This window comes from Pundamilia nyererei, unplaced genomic scaffold (genome assembly GCF_000239375.1).
Source record: "Pundamilia nyererei isolate P.nyererei 1_Seehausen unplaced genomic scaffold, PunNye1.0 scaffold00007, whole genome shotgun sequence".
Taxonomy (NCBI): Eukaryota; Metazoa; Chordata; class Actinopteri; order Cichliformes; family Cichlidae; genus Pundamilia; species Pundamilia nyererei.
In genome coordinates this window covers 6,970,833-6,989,270 of record NW_005187408.1, presented here as the reverse complement: position 1 = coordinate 6,989,270, position 18,438 = coordinate 6,970,833, and the positions used below count along the sequence as shown (strand labels likewise).

General features: G+C 41.9%; 2 protein-coding genes across 4 annotated transcripts in view; one reads left to right on the top strand and one right to left on the bottom strand.

Annotated features, from left to right (window-relative positions):
* dlgap1b (discs, large (Drosophila) homolog-associated protein 1b) overlaps positions 1-8,440 on the top strand; it is a 95,188-nt gene extending 86,748 nt beyond the window's left edge. For 2 of the 3 annotated variants that reach the window (XM_005722766.1, XM_005722765.1), the window contains 4 exons: positions 3,644-4,059; positions 5,189-5,280; positions 6,027-6,179; positions 6,733-8,440. In XM_005722766.1, the coding sequence (XP_005722823.1) occupies positions 3,644-4,059; positions 5,189-5,280; positions 6,027-6,179; positions 6,733-6,948 (877 nt within the window). In that variant the 3' untranslated portion in view covers positions 6,949-8,440. The other variant, XM_005722767.1, reaches the window with a different exon arrangement.
* Positions 8,441-11,063: 2,623 nt separating this feature from the next.
* Positions 11,064-15,569, bottom strand: tgif1 (TGFB-induced factor homeobox 1). The gene is made up of 3 exons (XM_005722764.1): positions 15,243-15,569; positions 13,171-13,400; positions 11,064-12,394 (listed from the first exon to the last, which is right to left on the bottom strand). The coding sequence occupies exons 1-3, from the start codon at positions 15,256-15,258 to the stop codon at positions 11,711-11,713; spliced, it is 930 nt and encodes a 309-aa protein (XP_005722821.1). The 5' UTR covers positions 15,259-15,569; the 3' UTR covers positions 11,064-11,710.
* Between the last annotated feature and the right edge of the window lie 2,869 nt (positions 15,570-18,438).

Here is an 18,438-nt window from a genome sequence, read left to right as displayed (position 1 = left end):
TGTTTTTATGCAGCAGTCATAGGTCATAACCTCAGCTTGCTGTTTGAACTAGGATTAAGTGACGGGCAGTGGAAAGAGATGTAAAAGTGTTGGAAAGAACAAATAGCATGCTTGTCTTTAGACAAACATCTTCCTTCTCTCTTTTACCTATTTTTTTTAATATGATAATATTTGTATATGAAGCATTTACTTAAATGCAAACTGAACAGGATGCTTCCATGTTACCACATCTTCTCCAGCATGGCAAACTGTCTTGAGTCTGTTTACTTTTGATTTTTGGTGTAATAAAGAATCGAGTAAGATGTTTCCACCCAAATTCTCTCCAGCATCTTGAGTTAGTCGTTGTGTTCTGGGTTTCACACATATCTAACCATTCCTCAGTTGAGATATCAGTTTTTATTTCCTGCTCCCATTTCTTTTTTATGTATTCAATTGATGTTGCCGTGTTCTCTCTTAGATTTTTATATAGTACAGAAATCTCCTTGAATTGGAGGCCCCTGTATGATTTAATTATACAATTCAGGATTCCATAAGACGTACGCGAACTTCGTACTTCCTTTGAAAAGTAGTCTCTGAGTTGCAGGTACCGGTAAAAATCGGTTTTCTCTAGACTATACCGATCTTTTAAATCTTGGAAACTCATCAAATGGCCATCTTTCATTACTGTACAAATCGCTGTTATTCCTTTTTGTTCCCACTTCCTGAATCCTGAGTCGTGAGCACTTGGTATATCACCAACAACATAGGCAGCCCAGTTTAACATCTTAACCTCCCTTTCCAACTTACTTTGTTTAACTAGGCCAGACCATATCTCTAGAGTGTGGGATGTTATAGGATCAAGGAAATGCTGTAAGGTTTTCTTAAGTTGCTCATTTCCAAGAAATGTCTGGACTGGGACATCCCGTGCTTTTATTTCAATATCTTTCCATTTAGCATTAAAGTTCTGATCACACCACTTTATCGCCGGTCTGGTTTGGGCCGCATGATAGTAATCTTTTAGATTAGGGAGTCCCACACCACCTTGCTTCCTAGATAGTTGTAATGTTGTGTATTTTATTCTAGGCCTTTTACCATTCCATACAAATCTAGAGATGAGCCTATCCCAGTCCTTGAATTTTTCCACTGGGATCTTAACTGGCAGAGATAACACTGCTATGGTTTTATGAAGGACTCTCTCTGTATTTGTGTGCTTGTGTGCATTCTTCGCTTTCTTCACCAAACATTCATCTGATGTACTTCCTACTCGGCAGATGTTTTGCTCTGAACCTCGTGTTCCAGAAGTCCAGCGTCTAATATGAAGTTGTTTAGACAAGTGTTCCTCATGTTTTGGCTAAAAATTCTTTCTGACACACTTTCACCATGGTATGTTTTCAGCAGCTTCCTGCCTTTGTCATCAGAGGCTTTAACAGTGTAAAGATGTAACCACGGTGATGTCACTTACTGGTTTGTGGACTGCATTTTAAAGCCCCAAAGTTGACGTTTTAGCAGCCACCGTCTTTTTTATGGCCAGAAGTGACCATATTTGGATGAGGGGGTGGAGCAGTAAGTTATCAGCCAGGGGTAGCAAGGGAAGTTAGCAAGCTGTAAATCACATCAAACCAAACTATTTCTCAGATGATTACATTTTAAAAGTCTCCAAATGGCTAAAGTACTGCAAACAATGTACAGAGGTTCAGTTCAGTGACTCAGGTAAGCTGAGGTGAGGCCTAGCAGACACCTCATGTTATGTTAGTATGAAGAAGAAAATTAGCCACAGAGACAAAACTGTTTTCAATGTTTATTAATTAAAAACTGCCATTTTTGATACTTTCTGACACACTTCATTTTTCAGCCATGGGATTTACCATTTGGCTGATAGCCCATCAAACTGCAATGCCTTTGTTACACACAGGCACTGCACTAGTCCTGAGAACTTAATATAAGGGATAATTAGCAATGTTAGCCTTTTTGTTTTTGCCCTAGCTGACTGAAGGCTTTCGTTAGACATTAAATCCAAATAAGGCATGTTTCTTTTTTTAGGGCCATTTCCTCTTGCTTTTAAGTGTAAACCAAGTATCTGCAGATGACAGGAAAATGAAGAAAACGTAGGACCTTCTGGTTCAGAGCAGCAGCAACATATGGAATGCAAAACTCAACCTCTGTGGTGATTTATCACTTTCTATTACTTGAATGTAGGAAGAGGAAAGATTTTCTGTGATTTTTATTAGCTCTTGCATACCTTACTTGTGTTTTATAGCATTTTTCCTCTTTCACATTAACTTTTATCCTTTAAAACGCCCTAGTTCCTTTTGTTCTTCTGCCTCTTGTCTGTTGATCTAACCGTCTGTCTGTCTGGGCAGTGTTTGGCTTTGCCTGTTTCTGCCCCTGCAGGAAGTTGTTAGCAGCCTGATAGAAAGCAGGCTGTGGTCATTAGCTCTGAACACCTGCTTGGAGGAGTTATTCTTTAACTGCTCTTCACACTCACACAAACATACACGCACACGAAGGGCTGCTGGCATGTACACGTAAAGCGCATACACGCTGTTTGATCTACCCGACGCCACTCCCATCTTGCTTTCTTTTTTTTTGTGTTCACAGAAGAGGGGAGATGAATGAGAAAAAGGGGGAAGTAAAGATGAATGGGTAGAGTTCAGGAGGAGTGTGTGTCCGGAGATGGGCTGAGCGAGAGGTGATCATTTGTGTGTGTCATGCTGCAGGCAGGTCAGGTTGAGGTTTCATGTGTGAGAGGACTGTGGGCAGTTTTTGGTTTAGAGTAAAGCTAACAGGCCTGTTGGAGAGGGTCTATTGACAGGACAATTGTAATCCCATATATGTCTCACAGTAGGATAATGGATTTTTGAATGGGGGCATTTGTGTTGAACTGAAATGAGCACTAATACCCAGTTATTTTCTTTAATCCTTAGAGCCCATGTCCATGAGGGCTTTTATGCCTTTTCATCAAAGTGTATCACTTATTTTTAAAGTGTCTCAATGACCACCACTCTGCTACATTTTTGTATATGTTATTAAATTATGTGCTTTAAGTCGTGAGCTGTAATCAATTATTAGACTAATGGCTTGTCCAATCACTGTGAAGTTAGCATGCCAGTTCCCTCCCCCTCCTCTCCTCTCCCAGCACCCGCATCCCTCTAACATCCCATTTATCTCTTGGGTGGTGAGCTGCTCTATAGAACATCGCCAGCTCTGTGTGTGTGTATGTGTGTGCATGTCTCTGCTGTTGCACATAGTGTGGAGAGACTTGGCAGAGGCTGCCCGACAGCGGCACAAAGCCTCTGAGTCAAATGCGACATGGCACGCCCAGCTGTAGAGAAGGGTTCCAGGTGTGAGTGTGTGTGCATGTGTGTTTTTGTGCTACCACTATTTGTGTATGCGCAGCGGTCCCACAGCAGGGCTTGCGGTGTGGCAGAGGCCTGTACACACTGTTGCTATTGAATGAGCCAGGTGACAAAACATACACGCACACGCACACTCACACACAAAAGATGTTCCACAATACAAAAGCTATTCATCGCTGAGATCATTGTGATGATAATTGCTGCTAAAAGGAAGGCTATAAAAATAAACTAATCAGATGTTTAACAGGTGAAGAATCAATAATACCTTTGTGCGTCCCACGTAAACTTATTCTTACATCTTCTCCTAGTCACCGCAGAATGACCCGCTCCAACAGTGTAACCACAGCTGTGCAGGCTGACCTCGACGACCCATCAGACGCTCCGGACCTGCCGCCGCGTCTCTGCGCCACCATGCCGCGCCAGCACTCACGTGATGCTGCCACTTCCACCGTCAGCATCCAGGGCTCTGGGAACCACTACCACGCTTGTGCCGGAGATGACTACGGGGAGGTGGGCTTTGACCCATCCATCCTGCCTCCTCCTGACCCCTGGATGGACAACGTACCTGAACCAGAGGGTGAGGCTCTGGAGGCGGTTGGGCGATCGGTGTGCCCGCGTGACGGCCGCTGGTTCCTCAAGTTACTGCAGGCTGAGACAGAGCGTATGGAGGGCTGGTGTAAACAGATGGAGCAGGACGAGATGGAGAATGAGCTGCCTGAAGAGAGTGAGTTGATTCATTATGTTTAGATGTCATGATAAATTTTACTCTGTTATGCAGTGATATTAGGTCTATTTTTCCTCCTTTCCTCCTCTCCTCTTTTGATTTGGAGGGTGCTGGTATTCGTGGTACTGGACCACAATAGCTGCTTGTTCCTGTCTCAGGCCCTCTGGCCTCCACAGACATACCGTGCATACTTATCAATAGGCCACTGCTGGGCCCAGCCACGCTTGTGTCCTCTGGATACACTGCATAACGATCTCTCACACAGGGTTTGCCGAGTGCCCCTTCAAGGCAACTATTTCATCTTGATGTAACACACAGAACAGCACTCGCCTGTATGCACACATCGAAATATGTTTTACACACGTACACACAAACAGACATACCAGACTGAGTAAACAAGCCACAGACTGTAAGCACTGTATTCGTACCTGCGCAGCTGATTTCATGTTTTACTGAAAATGCCATTGCGTTTGCAGCTAGTGTTTTGGTTCCAGGCAAGAGATTTTCTCACAGAACATGGATAACAGGGAGGCTGTCTCAAGGTCATATTTTCCCTGATCCCAGACTACAATGCACACGTGCACACACAGACACACTCGCACGCATCCTGAAGGGGTTGAAGTCTTTGTCTGCAGCACAGGTTCATTACTCACCCTCTCAGTTTCTAATAGCACTAGCCTTATGTACTAGCAGTTGCCTAGCAGTTGAGTCCATATCACTGATCAGTGACATTTAAATTAGTTGTGTAGCCTTTTTTGTCTTATGCATGAGGCTGCTGGAAAGTGATTGTAAGAAAATAAAAGGTTGCTGTTGAGACCAGGTGCTTGATTTGACCATGCTTAAAACATGCAGTGTTTTGCATTGTGTGTTTAATGATTTTGTATTTTTGGAAAAAGAATTGTGAAATATAAATGGATTTCTGTCATTCTCATCTGATGTTCACAGATGTTTTGTATTTTGAAATGCTCGTATGAAGCAGGTTTCTAATCCATCCTTTTTTGTTGCATTACTAATGCAGCCCCTCTGTTAGTGGTGCAACATGCCTGCAGTATGCAGTCCTGTGAGTAATTGCATTGTGTGGGTGTGTGGGTGTGTGTGTGCATGCATGTGCGTCTGTGTCTTTCTGCAGTCCTGGGTAAGATCCGCAGTGCAGTGGGGAGTGCCCAGCTGCTGATGTCCCAGAAGTTCCAGCAGTTCCGGGAGCTGTGTGAGGAGAATCTGGTATGTGTCACCTCATCCTCTGCATGCTCCCCTCAGCCCTCCCCCACACTGACATCATCCTGCACAAATCACTCTGACAGGCCAGGCCAGAACTCATTTACTATGCATCTACTATAGACATCACATCTTTGCAGTCACTCGCAGATGAAAGGAAAGAGCATGGCTGCGTGGATATCTGAATGCTGATCCCAGGATTTACATATCTTCATTAAAACCCAGAGATTTATGTTTTTTGTGCCTTTTGTTAAAAATGTAAAATTCTATGTTGCATTATTTATAGATTATTTAACAAACATTTAAGCTATTTAAAAACAGCAAGATTTATTTAACTAAAAAAATCATTTTTGTCTTTTACTAACTGAGAAAAAAATCCAAAAATATACAACTGGAATACTGCTGTGTTTGTGTTTATGTAGCAATGGATTGCTTAACCTTCTTAAGTGAAGGATGACAAGACAGATTAACAAACTGTTTTTTAATCACAGCAGGTCTATGATTCAGACCAACTCCAGTACTCCCACTTATCACAATATGATGCAACTGTCTCACCTGATTTATCGAAAATCTGTTCCACTGCAGTTCTAAAAAATGTTTGGCTAAACAGTTAAAGCCAATTTTGTGATTCCTCTAACTCCTATTAAATATTATAGAGCAATAGTATTTTTTCGAAAAAGTGTGTGATAATCTTATAAACCGTATTAATTTTTTTATGTGTGGTTTCCATGCATGTGATGTTTGTGTATCAGAATCCAAATGCGCACCCGCGGCCCGTCTCTCAGGACTTGGCTGGATTCTGGGACATGCTCCAGCTGTCCATTGAGAACATTAGCCTGAAGTTTGATGAACTCCACCAGCTGAAAGCCAACAACTGGAAACCTCTGACTCCTCCAGAAATTCAGGTGCTGACACATACGGCAAATACGAGCTTCAGCCAACTCCATTTTAAATAATCAAATGACCTAACTGCAGTGTTGTTTTGGAATGCTCCACTAACCCGCATGCTATCTTCTGTCATTACTGTATACTTTGAATTGTAAGTCCTAATGATTTACAGTTAAGCTTTGTTGTAGCATGCTTACATGTGTTGCTTACTGTCATGTCGGCTGCCTGACGCCATCACTTGTATTTGTGTGTTTTGTTCTGTCTTGTCGACAGTGAGCCGCTTTTGAGAAGCCACTCTACCTGCCATGCACCGTTGGGGCCTGCCCATCTCCAATGGTCTTTTACCTCACGCAATGGCCACCATCGTGCTGTCTTTCCCCACACAAATGGCTGCCACTGTGAACCATAACCTCATTAAAAATTGCATGCTTATGCCGGCAACAGCCACACCGCTCTTGCTAACCCTCATGCAAACCGGCTGCAGTCGTGTCGCTCGTCCATGTGTTTACCTGCAGCTTGCCATAAGGACTCTCTGGTCTGTCTTTAAGACTATTTGTCATTCCTGTCCAGGAGAGAAGGATGCCTCCTCCTGTGCCAAAGAAGCCCCAGAAGGGCCACCCTCCCCTGGCTAGGGACCGCTCCCTGGAGAGCTCTGAGCGCCAGCGTCTGGAGGCTCGCAAACGCCTGCTAGCTGCCAAACGCGCCGCGTCAGTTCGGCAGAGCTCTGCTACCGAGAGCGCAGACAGTATCGAAATCTATATTCCTGAGGCTCAGACCAGACTATGAGACACACAAACTCATATAACAACACACAGGTCCAGTACACTGTCCCATAAACACAACAGCACTGAATGGTAATGCTACGGTGCTAACATACTGTAACATAATCACATTTTTTGCAGACTTCCCAGATCACTGTGAAGTCAGTTGCTATGGAAGCTGGTTGAAGAAGTAATGTACACTTACAGTATTTATTTATTACTTAATTAATTTATCTTTCTGTCTCTTCTTCCCTTCATTTCCTTCTCCCAGCTTTGATGTAGCACTCCCTCTGTTCCTTGTACCTCCACCTGCTCGTTGCTCCCAAAGAATTATCTCACTAATCCCCACGTTTTAAGTGACCTGATATTACAAAGATAAGCCTGGTGTAGCACAGCAGTGTTGCTTCACACGGATATGTTTCAGGAGCCCAGGACGCAATAACATGGTGGAGGGATTCTGCGCGTGTGTAGGTGCTTACGTGCAAACACACAGGCAGTTGTAAGTGATGTATTTAATCTATCAGATCAACTGAAGAGACCAGACCAGAATCATTCTTGATATTTATTACGTTATATTTTCTATTTAAAAAAATCTAGTTTTTAAAAAGAAATCAATATCTGACTCTAAGAGTACTACAGCCACAAAAGTCTGTGTTTTGTTTATTGAGGTCACATTTTAAAACGTAATATTAAAAAGCCTGCTTATAGAGGCAGCTGGTAACACAGTTCACCTTCTGCCTGAAAGTGGGTCCTTCCAGTTGCGGGAGGAAAGGTCAAGAGGTTAGATTTTGCTCCTTCAGGTTCAGCAAAGTGGCTCCTCAGACAGTAGGAGTTAGGTTTTCGGCCTCTTCAAAGAGTGCAGTACCCTGAAAGGTTCCCAGAAAATGCCACAAACTGAATATGTGTTGTATGTGTGACAGGATGAGCGTGTGCGTGTTTTGGTTAACTTGTTTGTTTCAAAAGTGCTTCCTATTTTTCTAGGTCTAAAGGGTCCTAGCTGTAATCGAAGATTAAGGTAGCAGCATCAGCAGACTGTAAAACAAATCACCTGTCTTGTCTGAATTGAGACTGAGCAGAACAAGTTTGTATAAAGGATATATAATGACATGAAGTGCATGCTTACACAAGGTAACTGATATTTTTGTCTTTTTTAACAGATTTATTCCTTACTCACACCACGTTTAAACTCTTCAGTGTAACAGACTAAGCTAAAGGACTCATATGTGGTACAATACTGGTAGTTGTACGATATTTTATTATGTCATTTTTAGACAAGAAGAGTTTATGGACAGTATTGAGACTACGGGACTGAGAAAGGACTATTTCTCCTCACTGTGTGTGCACTCCCTCTGCCTCTAAATGAAGCAATTATTTGAAGGTCATAAAGAAAAAAAAAATCCAGTTTCTAATATTTTGTATTAGTGTTTAATTTATTGATTAGGAGAACAATGACTGTTTATTGCCATTGTTATTATATTATTATTATTATGCACTGAAAACAAGGCCCTTATACTGTGTTTGTGTTTTATTTATGTTCTCCAGCATGACAGGCGCCTTTTTTGTCTTTTCCGTTTCAGTGATCAGCCTTAATTTCTATCGCGCTAGTCGAGCACAACTGCAGTCTCAGGGGAAGATGTGTGTGTGTGTGTGTGTGTGTGTGTGTGAGTGAGTGTGTGTTTGCGTGTTGGCGAGGTTCAGAGAGAGAGTGTGACTGACTTCATCTGACTGTATATGACCCATATTGTTGTCTCTTGTTGTACATAATTCCTGCCAGCAGGATAGGCCATGATCTTAATAAAGCAACCAGTGTCCATACCATATTCTCAATTATGTTTCTACTGAGCGTCTCAACCCGGCTTACTGCAGTAAAACAAGGTACTTCTGTCAGCTGCTTGAATGTGGAGACAATCCCGAGTCAGTTTATGGTCACTTAATTCTTCACGGACTAGCAGAACTTTGGTGTGTAGTCCAATTTTCTGTATTGATCTGATAAAGTTGTGTGCCATTGGATAACTATAGGAAACACGGTATATTCCTTTTATTTGTCCCACAATGTTGAACTACTACCTGAGCTTTTCATCGAGAGATGTGCGAAGATGATGTAACCATACAGTATGATTTGTAACTCCTTTAGTTGGTCAATAAATATTTTTAGAGAGGGTGCTTATAAGTATAGTTCAAACTTCATGCCATTTAATATAGACAAAGCTCATTTTAGTACTTTTTCTTTGGAACTTGTTTTAAGTCAAACTGTCTGTCGAATAAACAATTCATTTATTTATGTTTATTATATTAACATATCAATATAACCCTCCTGGTATAGCAGGGAGTTAGAAACCAGAATGTTGGATTGTGCTTTAATTGCTAAACTCACTCCAGCAGTCCTGGCAAATCTGAAACTTGTGATGTAGTTATATTAAGAGAAAAACCTTCAAATAAACATTTGTACATACATGAATGTTTCCCTATGTAAATGTAAACTAAAAGAACAAAACAACATATTACAAGCAGATATACATTTTGTAATTAATGTTATTACACTCTTGATGTTATGGCACGTGTATGAGCTCTTATCAGCATTAAAAAACCTCATTGCCATAATTTTGTTGTGTTCATTTCTTTCCTGTCACATGTGTTCTCAATTAGAATATAATTAAACCGATTACAAGGCCAGCGTGGTGTGTTTTTAGGGCATTTCCCATCCGCAGGGGCGGATCCCCATAATTAGACGCCGCTTTTGGCCTCGGCTTAGCCTTGACGTTTCTGTACGTGCAGCTTCTGCTGATTTGTCATTCACACATCAGTCGTGCTGAGGCGAGGCGTGCTGGCTTCGGTGGCTAGAGTTAGGGTAAAGGGTTGTGGGGGTGTTGTCTCTGTGTATGGCCTGCCCTGGGTCAATCTACCCATCATATGGTCCTCTATGGTGGGCTGCATCTGCCTACTTGTGTGGCTGGAGGTCTGTTTAAACCCTTAGTGATTACATGATTTAGATCAGACCCAACCGCTGTCACCTCTGACAGGAACCGACAAAAGGTTCAAAGGAATCCTGCCTGTTCCATCTATTATGCTATTAAATGAGTTAATGTTTCATCAGTTGATCAAAAGTTAGCCTATCAAATATGATAATGCAGCATGTATAAATGCTGAATTTGTCAGTGCTACATGGTATTAACTGCAGTTCAATTGCATTCAACCCCTGATCTTGAGTGGTTACATATCATAGCCTGCTAGTTAGTGAACAGGTAACGTTGCGGATTATCATTTTAATGAAGATGTTTAAAAAAAGATCCCCTTAAAATCCTAAAAGTAAACTGCTGTTCAGCTTAAAAGACGGGTATAATAACAAAAACAGTAAGGTGTACCTGCCTGACCTAATACAGAGAACAACAGAGAAGCATTGCCAGATGGGAACAGCTGTACTCATATGTAAGCTTCCTTACACTGACTTTATTGGCACGTAAACCCTGTCAGCGAGAAAGTGTTGACGTCTGCTGTTTCCCTGTGTTAATTTATACAGGATTATGCTAATGCATGGGAGCTGTTTTAAAGCATTTGCACACACAGGACTGCATCCTGTAGAAAGACAGGAATGCTACACTATTGTTTTCTCATATTCCCTTCTTTTATATACACTGAACAATTAAACTAAACACACTACTCCCAACATTAAGGGATAAATGTGTGCAGTAGAGTTAAGTGATCTGAATGATCCAAAGCAGGGCAAAATACTTGAATAAAAATGATCAACTCTGAGATGTAGAAAAAACAAAACTTTATTTGAATCCCATGTGACCCCTAGTTGCCACAAACATTGCACAGTATGAAAAGAAATCACATCATTGGGCATCATGTCACATTAACTATACACATGGTCCTATTATACAAGGAAATGTTTTTTGGTGATTTTTTTTTTTTTTTTTAAAAAGGGCTGTTTTTTTGTCAGGTTGTAAAACAGCAAATGCAGAAAAACATATGTAGTGTTTAATTTTTCCAGTCCACTGGCCGTCATTTTTCGCTGAGTGATGGGATAAAGGCTCATGCTAAGAACCTGCTACATTGGTCTTATGAAACACCCCTCAGTGACAAAAAGAAAAGTTAAAAAAAAAGAAGCATAAAGGGTTTTTTCCTTTTAAAAATAGCTAAAAGTAAATAACAAAAATTAAAAACTATACTTATGAAAACAAACATTTACTACAGTAGTGAATAAGTTTGTCATAGATGCCAAGAGCAAAGTATTTTTAAGACACTGAGATGACCTTCCTCTGCCTTTAGTGTGCAAACAAACAAGGCAGACCAATCATGAACTGATCTCTGAAATGTTGAACAATAATAATAATAATTAAAGAAAAAAAAATTAAAACGTGTGGGTGCGACCAATCCACCTGACCGATCTGTGAAGGAGGACTGATTCTTGCTCTTGCTCCGTTTACTACAATACAGTATAATGGAAAGACATAAAGACAGGCAGCATTGTTCTGATAACATTTTTGGTCCCTGTGTGCAAATAAAATACACATGTAGATACATAAAGATACATGTATATGAAATGTATAAACAACTTACAGCCAAGGCACCTCGATACGGTTTTTCTTTTCTTTTTTTTGTTCAATAAGAAAGAAAGAAAAGCATCCATGTCAATTTGATTGGTATACCAAAAATAGAAATGGTCAGGCTTTCGTGTGGATTTTGTTCTTTGTTACGTGCAGACGAGTCACTGAAACGAAGAGTTCCACAGCTGAGATGCAAAGTCAGTCTCTAGTTCCTCCTCTTTTGTCAACTTTCCTCCTTTAAGCGACCAGCTGTTTGGCCTGCAGCTCCATCTCTGCAGCCCGTTTGAGGGCCACATCCACCAGGAGCTGGAAACCGCTGAAGTCTTGTGTGAGGTCTGGAGGGGTGGGGGGAGGGGTGTTGAACAGCCCACTGCGGGGGCTCAGGTTGCCTTCTATGCTGGTGCTGCTGAGGATGGTGGTAGTGGGGGTGGGGGTGGAGTTGGGTAGTGGCTGACTGCCTGGCCCTTCTTCCCGGCACCTAAGCAGCGCTTGAGCCTGCACGGCATGCAACAACTCAGCTGCCCTGTCACAGTTCATGCCGGGCGCGCTGGGGTGGGAAGCTGTCGGGCTGGTTTGCATTGCTGTGGTGACAGTAGTGTGACAGATGACAGAAGGCCGGGTGGGCACGAGCCCAGGAGACGGGGACGCGGAGGTCGGAGAGGGCACGGTGGGGGACACCGCTTTTCTCAGGACGCTGGGCACGGCGGGGTCGAAGCTAGACGGGTGCAGCACCCGTTTGTCGTAGCTCTCTTCTGTGGCTGCCGCGGGGCTGCTGTGTTTCGGGGACTGGGAGCTGTCAGAGAAGCTGTCACCAGCTTTGCTACCTTTCCTGGATATGGTGAACTGGTTGGGATCTTTGCCATCTTTCCTCAGCATCTCCGGGAGAAGTCTCCGGCGTGCGTTAATGAACCAGTTGCACACCTGCAGAAGACGATAACAACAACAACCCACACAGTCAGAAAAGGCGCGTCACATGGCTCGCTTCCATTCTGCCTTGTGCTTTGAAAGAAAATCTGCTGGTACATTTATCCCCAGGTGCAGTCTGCACATGTCAGCAGAGAAATCGAGTGAAAGGTAAACCCTACCTATCACATGCTGACATTTCACACACCGCAACCATTTCCTGTTTTAATCATTTCACCACTGCAGAAATGACAAAAGACACCTCTGATTATAAGCTAACCCCTTTTTTAATAAAGGTCAGTTTAGATTTAGAAATCTTGTCTTGAAAATAGTTTTGAATAAAAAAATAAATCTCTTTTGTAATAGCAGCATTCACAGTTCACTCTTTTTCTCAGTCCTCCAGGCTAGTCGTAACTGGCTTAAGGAGCCTTTCAGCTCTAACTATGTAAATGACTCCGCATTGTTCCCAGACAGCTGGGATAGAAAAGGGGCTAGAGGGAGGGAAATTCCTGTCCAAGTGCCTCGGCCAAGCCCACAGCACACAGGGAGTAAGTTTACTCACTTTGTCTCAGACTTTTATGTTGCAACATCAAGCTGATCTGGATGACCTTCGATTCACAGTGTGTATGTGTCATAATTTGTTTGTGATCCAGACAGGAAATGATTCAGTCAAGCTGACACTTGTTTCCTCTTGACTTTTACAGTGGTCTATTTACTCTCTCTGGGCTTAATGGCAGAAAAAAAAACAGCTTCAGGCGGTACTCTCTTTTTTCTGTCAGAATCTGTGCCCGTACCTGCAGTGTAGAGAGCTGGGTCTGCTTGGACAAAAGGGCTTTCTCCTGTTCAGAGGGGTAGGCGTTGTAACGGTGCTCATACAACCAGTCCCTGAGGATCTGAACGGACTCCTTGGGCAGATTTCCCCGCCGTTTTCTCTTCCCACTGCTCCCCGCGCTGGATGACAGATCCAGAGGGGCGTCCACGCTGTCCTCATCGTCAGTCTCGCTGCCCGACAGCATCATCAAACCTAAAAAAATCACGAGCGAGTGCAAGAGAAGGACAAAAAAAAAAAAAAGAGCGTGTGAGGCCAGGACAAAGAAGAATTTATATCCTCTAATGTCAAGCCACCCCGTTGTCAGAGCGGCTCTGCCACAGCCGCTCAAGTTGTCTGGGAGGCAGCTGATGTGTCAGAAGCAAGCTGTCAAGTTCAGCCATGTGATTCATATAAGGAGCCAGGGAGGGTGTGAGGAGGAGGAAGAAGGGGAGGGTGGATGTAGAAAGGGGGGGACGTCACAAAGGCTAGCCTGATGCTGTGTCAGTTATAAAACCTGCCTCAACAAATACAAGCCAGGTCTATTCTAGGCAGGCTGATAGCTGGCACAGCAACAATCTCTGTGTAAAAGGGGAGAGTTTGTTTTGAAGAACAGGAGCGCTGAATCTGAAAGATTACAGAGTCTGTATTTTTTGTTTTTTGTTTTTTAAATGGGAGGCTTAGGATCTAATCGAAGTCAATCATGATCAAAGGAAGTGCTCTGAATTGCTTTGAATGTCAAGAGTACAGCCCAGGCAAATTGATGTGCTTTTGAACTGCTTTTAAATTTGTCCCATTTTCCATCTGGCATATTATATATTAAACATTTTCAGTCCCATTTAGTAACTAACCAATACAAAACCTTAATATGCGTCCCTCCTCTTTATGATAAAGACACACTGAGGTTTATTAAAGACTGGCTCCTGTGATTTTAGGTCAATATTTACACCTGGACACCAGCACCTAGGCTACTGTACGGGAAGCCAAGCGGTCATAGCGAATAAAACAGGCCAGGATATTTATTGTACAGCCGTGAGCTCCCGGATAAACTAGTGGGAAAGAAGTAAGAAAGTTCCCAAGTCAAGAGTGGCCAACAGGATGAGGTAATTACGTAGGTTGGAGAGGCGAAGGGGGAGGGGAGACCTGTTGCAAATAAGCGTCTCCAGACTAAACAAAAGAATCCAGGGCTGCCTGCTCCTTTGTACGCGTTTCAAAAGTTTCTGCTCGCAAACAGCGACTTTGGCGCAAACTTTCCACCAGCCGAAATACGTCGCTTCCACTGAAAGGCCAGAAAAAAGACATTTTAACCCGAGAAACACGACAGTTTTTCTAAGTTTGAACAACTTGTAAGAAGGTTCTTTTGTGTGCGTGCGTGCGTGCGCGAGCGAGCTGCACCACGAGGTCCATGAATGTAACAAGGCAACAGCAAGTTCCCACAATGAGGTCAGGATGAACATTAGCCTACATTTGGATTTTGGTCATATTTTAAAGGCGCTGGGGGCTGTTTCCGTTCGCTGTTCATAACTAAAAAAGATACAAAATATCGAGGTTTTTTTTAAGCTTACAGGCTGCCAAAATGTAACAACCCCTGAAGTCACAACAGTCGCACAACTTTTGACTTGTATCGACTATCACCACTTATCAAGAAGCAAAAAACTTCTTCACAAATGTAGCTTATATGAGGTTTCCACCGTAACAGAAAAAAGGCGAAAGCGTCTTTTAAATCATTCTGAAAGTTGTCCCAGGTTATACCGCGACTAGGAAAACAACACACGGCGACACAGTCGTGCGTTAGCCTATTGTGTGAAAACTTGAATAAAGCACATTTAGATAACCTAAAACGGTGGCTAAACCTTGCTATTGTCGACTTTTGACATCGCGCCAACACATGGCAGAAAAAGCCCCCCTGTCATGTCTGGAAAGGAAACAATAGACTGCATGGTTTGCATATGAGGGAAACGGTTCTGTTACTCATTCTTTAACGCCGTCTCCGTCTAAAGTCGTTTTTTTCCCTCTTCCCTTCTACTTTAATGTTATTTTTTTTTAAATCCCACCTACCCTTTTTGGTCTTCATCTTGAAAAATGCCCGCTTATTCCTCGGCAAGCGGAGAAGACAAATTCTCTGTCAGAGCTGTGTTTTCCCCCCTAGATATCCCCAGCGTGTATCCGAAATCTCGAAAATCCTTGTTCATTAAAAAAATGCTTCTTTTCTCCCGTTTTAGATGTTCTTCTCTCTTCTAGTCGTCCTTCTTTGGAGACTTGAGGTGGCAGGAGAGGGGGGTGGGGGGTTGTGGGTTACCTGAGATCTCTGCGTCCCTTTCTGCTCAAAGCCCCTTTTCTCATTGACTGTGTGTTTGATCCTGAAACTGGGTGACAGCTATCTTTGACAGCTGCGTGACTAAACGCAAAGATCCTCCCACCACCAGTGGAGAACAGGAAAAATCTCTGACATCAGCATGGCTTGTTCCACTGACATGAATACAGTCTTGCTGAGCTTTAACTGCTGCTGACCCTACTAATAAAGTGAATATATATCTATATAGATATGTATATCTATATAGATATATAATATGCAGAAAGCGTTGTTTAGGCGGGCAAGCAAAATGACAACAATAGCAGACTGGGGGATAGCACTGCGGACCTCGTGGTAACACCTACAGATTAAAAATAACTAAACTAACCACAGTAATTTAAAACATATATATAGCACATTATTGCTACAGGCTATGCCGCATATTTCCGAATAAGCGTCGGTGTGTTTTTGTGGTGCAAGCTTCATCGCCTTATCACAGTCTGTGGTTTATCACCTTTCGTATCGCTTGTTTACATCGTGAAGAATTACCTTCACGTACTCCCAACAATAATTCTTCTGCATGCGAGTGCTTTTTAACAATGTGGCTTCGTATAGGCTGCTGCAGTGTGTTACAATAGGGGCCTCGTGTTGTGTTTATGGTAATAGCAGCAAATTTCGTGTTTATACTACTGTGCATCCCCCTCCTCCTCCCGTGTTGTGACTGTAGTAGTCCATTCTTCTGTATCCCTATAGATACGCGTGAAACGTTTCTTATGCGCTATCGATGTCACCCCGATTGAATTGTAAACATTATATAAGGAGAAGCTCCTGTAATTTCTCACAGGAATGAGGAAATGCTTAAAAAATACAGTGTGGACATGGGTGTAGCTGCGGGATATATTGATCAAACCTTGCAGCAGCTGGAGGTTAGCGCACCAGCTCGGCTTACTAAAGACAACAGCAGCACTGCGAAGAAAACGATCAATGCCTTCATTTGTATGCGGTGCACAACCATGCGACAGCTGCTGTAGCATCGTTTCTTTGCATGCATTTGTTCCAGACATGCATTCAAGTGCTCTTTGCGGAAGCTAAATGTCGCCTCCGCGTGCGCACAAGCGGAACTGTACGTGAATGCAACGCGGCGTGCAGACACGAGGTCCTCGGGGTCCCTCTGGTGGTGATTTCATTGCACTGCAATACAGGCGAAAATAAGGAAGGAAAGAAGTTGCTTTAAAATACCTGGAAATTATGTACTACGTAAAATTACTTAGAGTATAATTTGTGTCTGATTTCCTGTTGAATACACTAGCCAAAATGAATGCATAATGTGTAATGATAGTATAATGATTGATGTAAATACTTGAATTATTACCTCCTTACTCTGTTGTATTTGTCGGTTAATGCAATTACATTGTAATTTCAGGTCAAATACATGGAAAGTCAAGGGGAATTTCACCTTTAGTCACAGGCCGTATTAGAAAGTGTTATTATGTCTCAGTATACTATTACAGCATATTAAAACAAAACAAAAATAAACAGTCACCTTTACTGATTATTAATGTTAATGTTTTTTGGGGGTTTTTTTTGCTGCTATAAATGTACACCCACTCACTGAAGTAATATTTTTATAATCAAACACAAGCAGCCTGAGTGTGTTTTCCAGCTCAGTCACTGTTAAAAATAGAGACGACTAAGTTTGGCAGGCCAAAGCCAGCTACTGTCAGATACTAGGTATGCTTCCCATCAGTTGTGACATTAAAATAGATCAAATGATATTTATTGATTGGCTGATTTTTGTAATTAATAATAGCAGTAATATTAATAGTCATTTAGTCTGATAGACTAGCTGTACTGATGACTAATTTTAAACGTTGAGCATTTCATGCTTTCTGTATAATCAACACATTTGGCGAGCTCTTTTGAGTCATTTCTTTTATTAATATCTACACTTACTATGACGGGAATTCAGTGGTGATGTAAGACGACAAATAAAGCTCAGTGTTTGTTTTATACTTTCCAGACCGAGATAACACTGCACTTGTTTAATGAATGTTTTTATGTTTATTTTGTAGGATTAATAACAAGAACCACATAAGTCTGTTTAGAGGGGAAACGAATGTAAAACGCTTTGTTTAAAGAATAGACACGTTAATTAGCTGAGCGGTAGCTCTGCTGCTTTACTGTTGTGTCACTCGACTCATTTGACTGTGACGCATCAAATCCTTCACATTTGTCCACGAGCATCGCGGCTTCAGTCAGGACGCCCGTGGAGAGCTGTGTGAATTTACAGACAGCTACAACTGTACAGGAAACTGGTGGTTTTTTTCTTTCAAAATAAGATTGTTGTGGTTCAAATATCAGAATCAGAATACTTTAGGGTTCACAAAATGATGAGGTTCAACCATAATCTGGTAAATTGTTCCCATATCCGGGATTTATGGCGGACTGTGTTTTTCCTTTGTTCCAGTTCATTCGCAATAAATCAATAAATAAAAATCCTAGGCCTAATTACACTAAAACTGAGCTTTACGAACATCTGCTTTAATTAACACTTTGCTATTCTAAAGCGAGTAATTGGATGCGCTGTTTTTATTTAGATTACCTTGTCATTTGAAGTGCTCATTTCATTTCAAGTCATCATGTTAGTAAAGAGGAAGAAAGTGTATTTGATGATTATGTGGCTATTTGAATGAAAGCAACACCACAATGGACTTTTTTGAAAGTAAATTAAAACCCAGTAAACGTGGTATTCTTAGTGAACTAGTTATGAGACTTCTTAAAACATAAAAATAAAAACGTTCACTATTTTGTAAGGATTTTTTGCACTTTAAAGTTAAAGCATCTTTTCCTGTTTATCAGCATGAAATTTTTTTTTAAAAGTTTGACTTTTTTAAAGAAACTTTTGCTCATTGATCTAAGGCAGTAAAGCATGATCGCTCATAACGAAGGCGCACGTGTGCG

Coding starts and splice junctions, on each gene's coding strand:
- tgif1 (XM_005722764.1), bottom strand. Junction 12,395..13,170: donor CCCAGCTCTCTACACTGCAG/GTACGGGCACAG, acceptor CGTCTTCTGCAG/GTGTGCAACTGGTTCATTAA.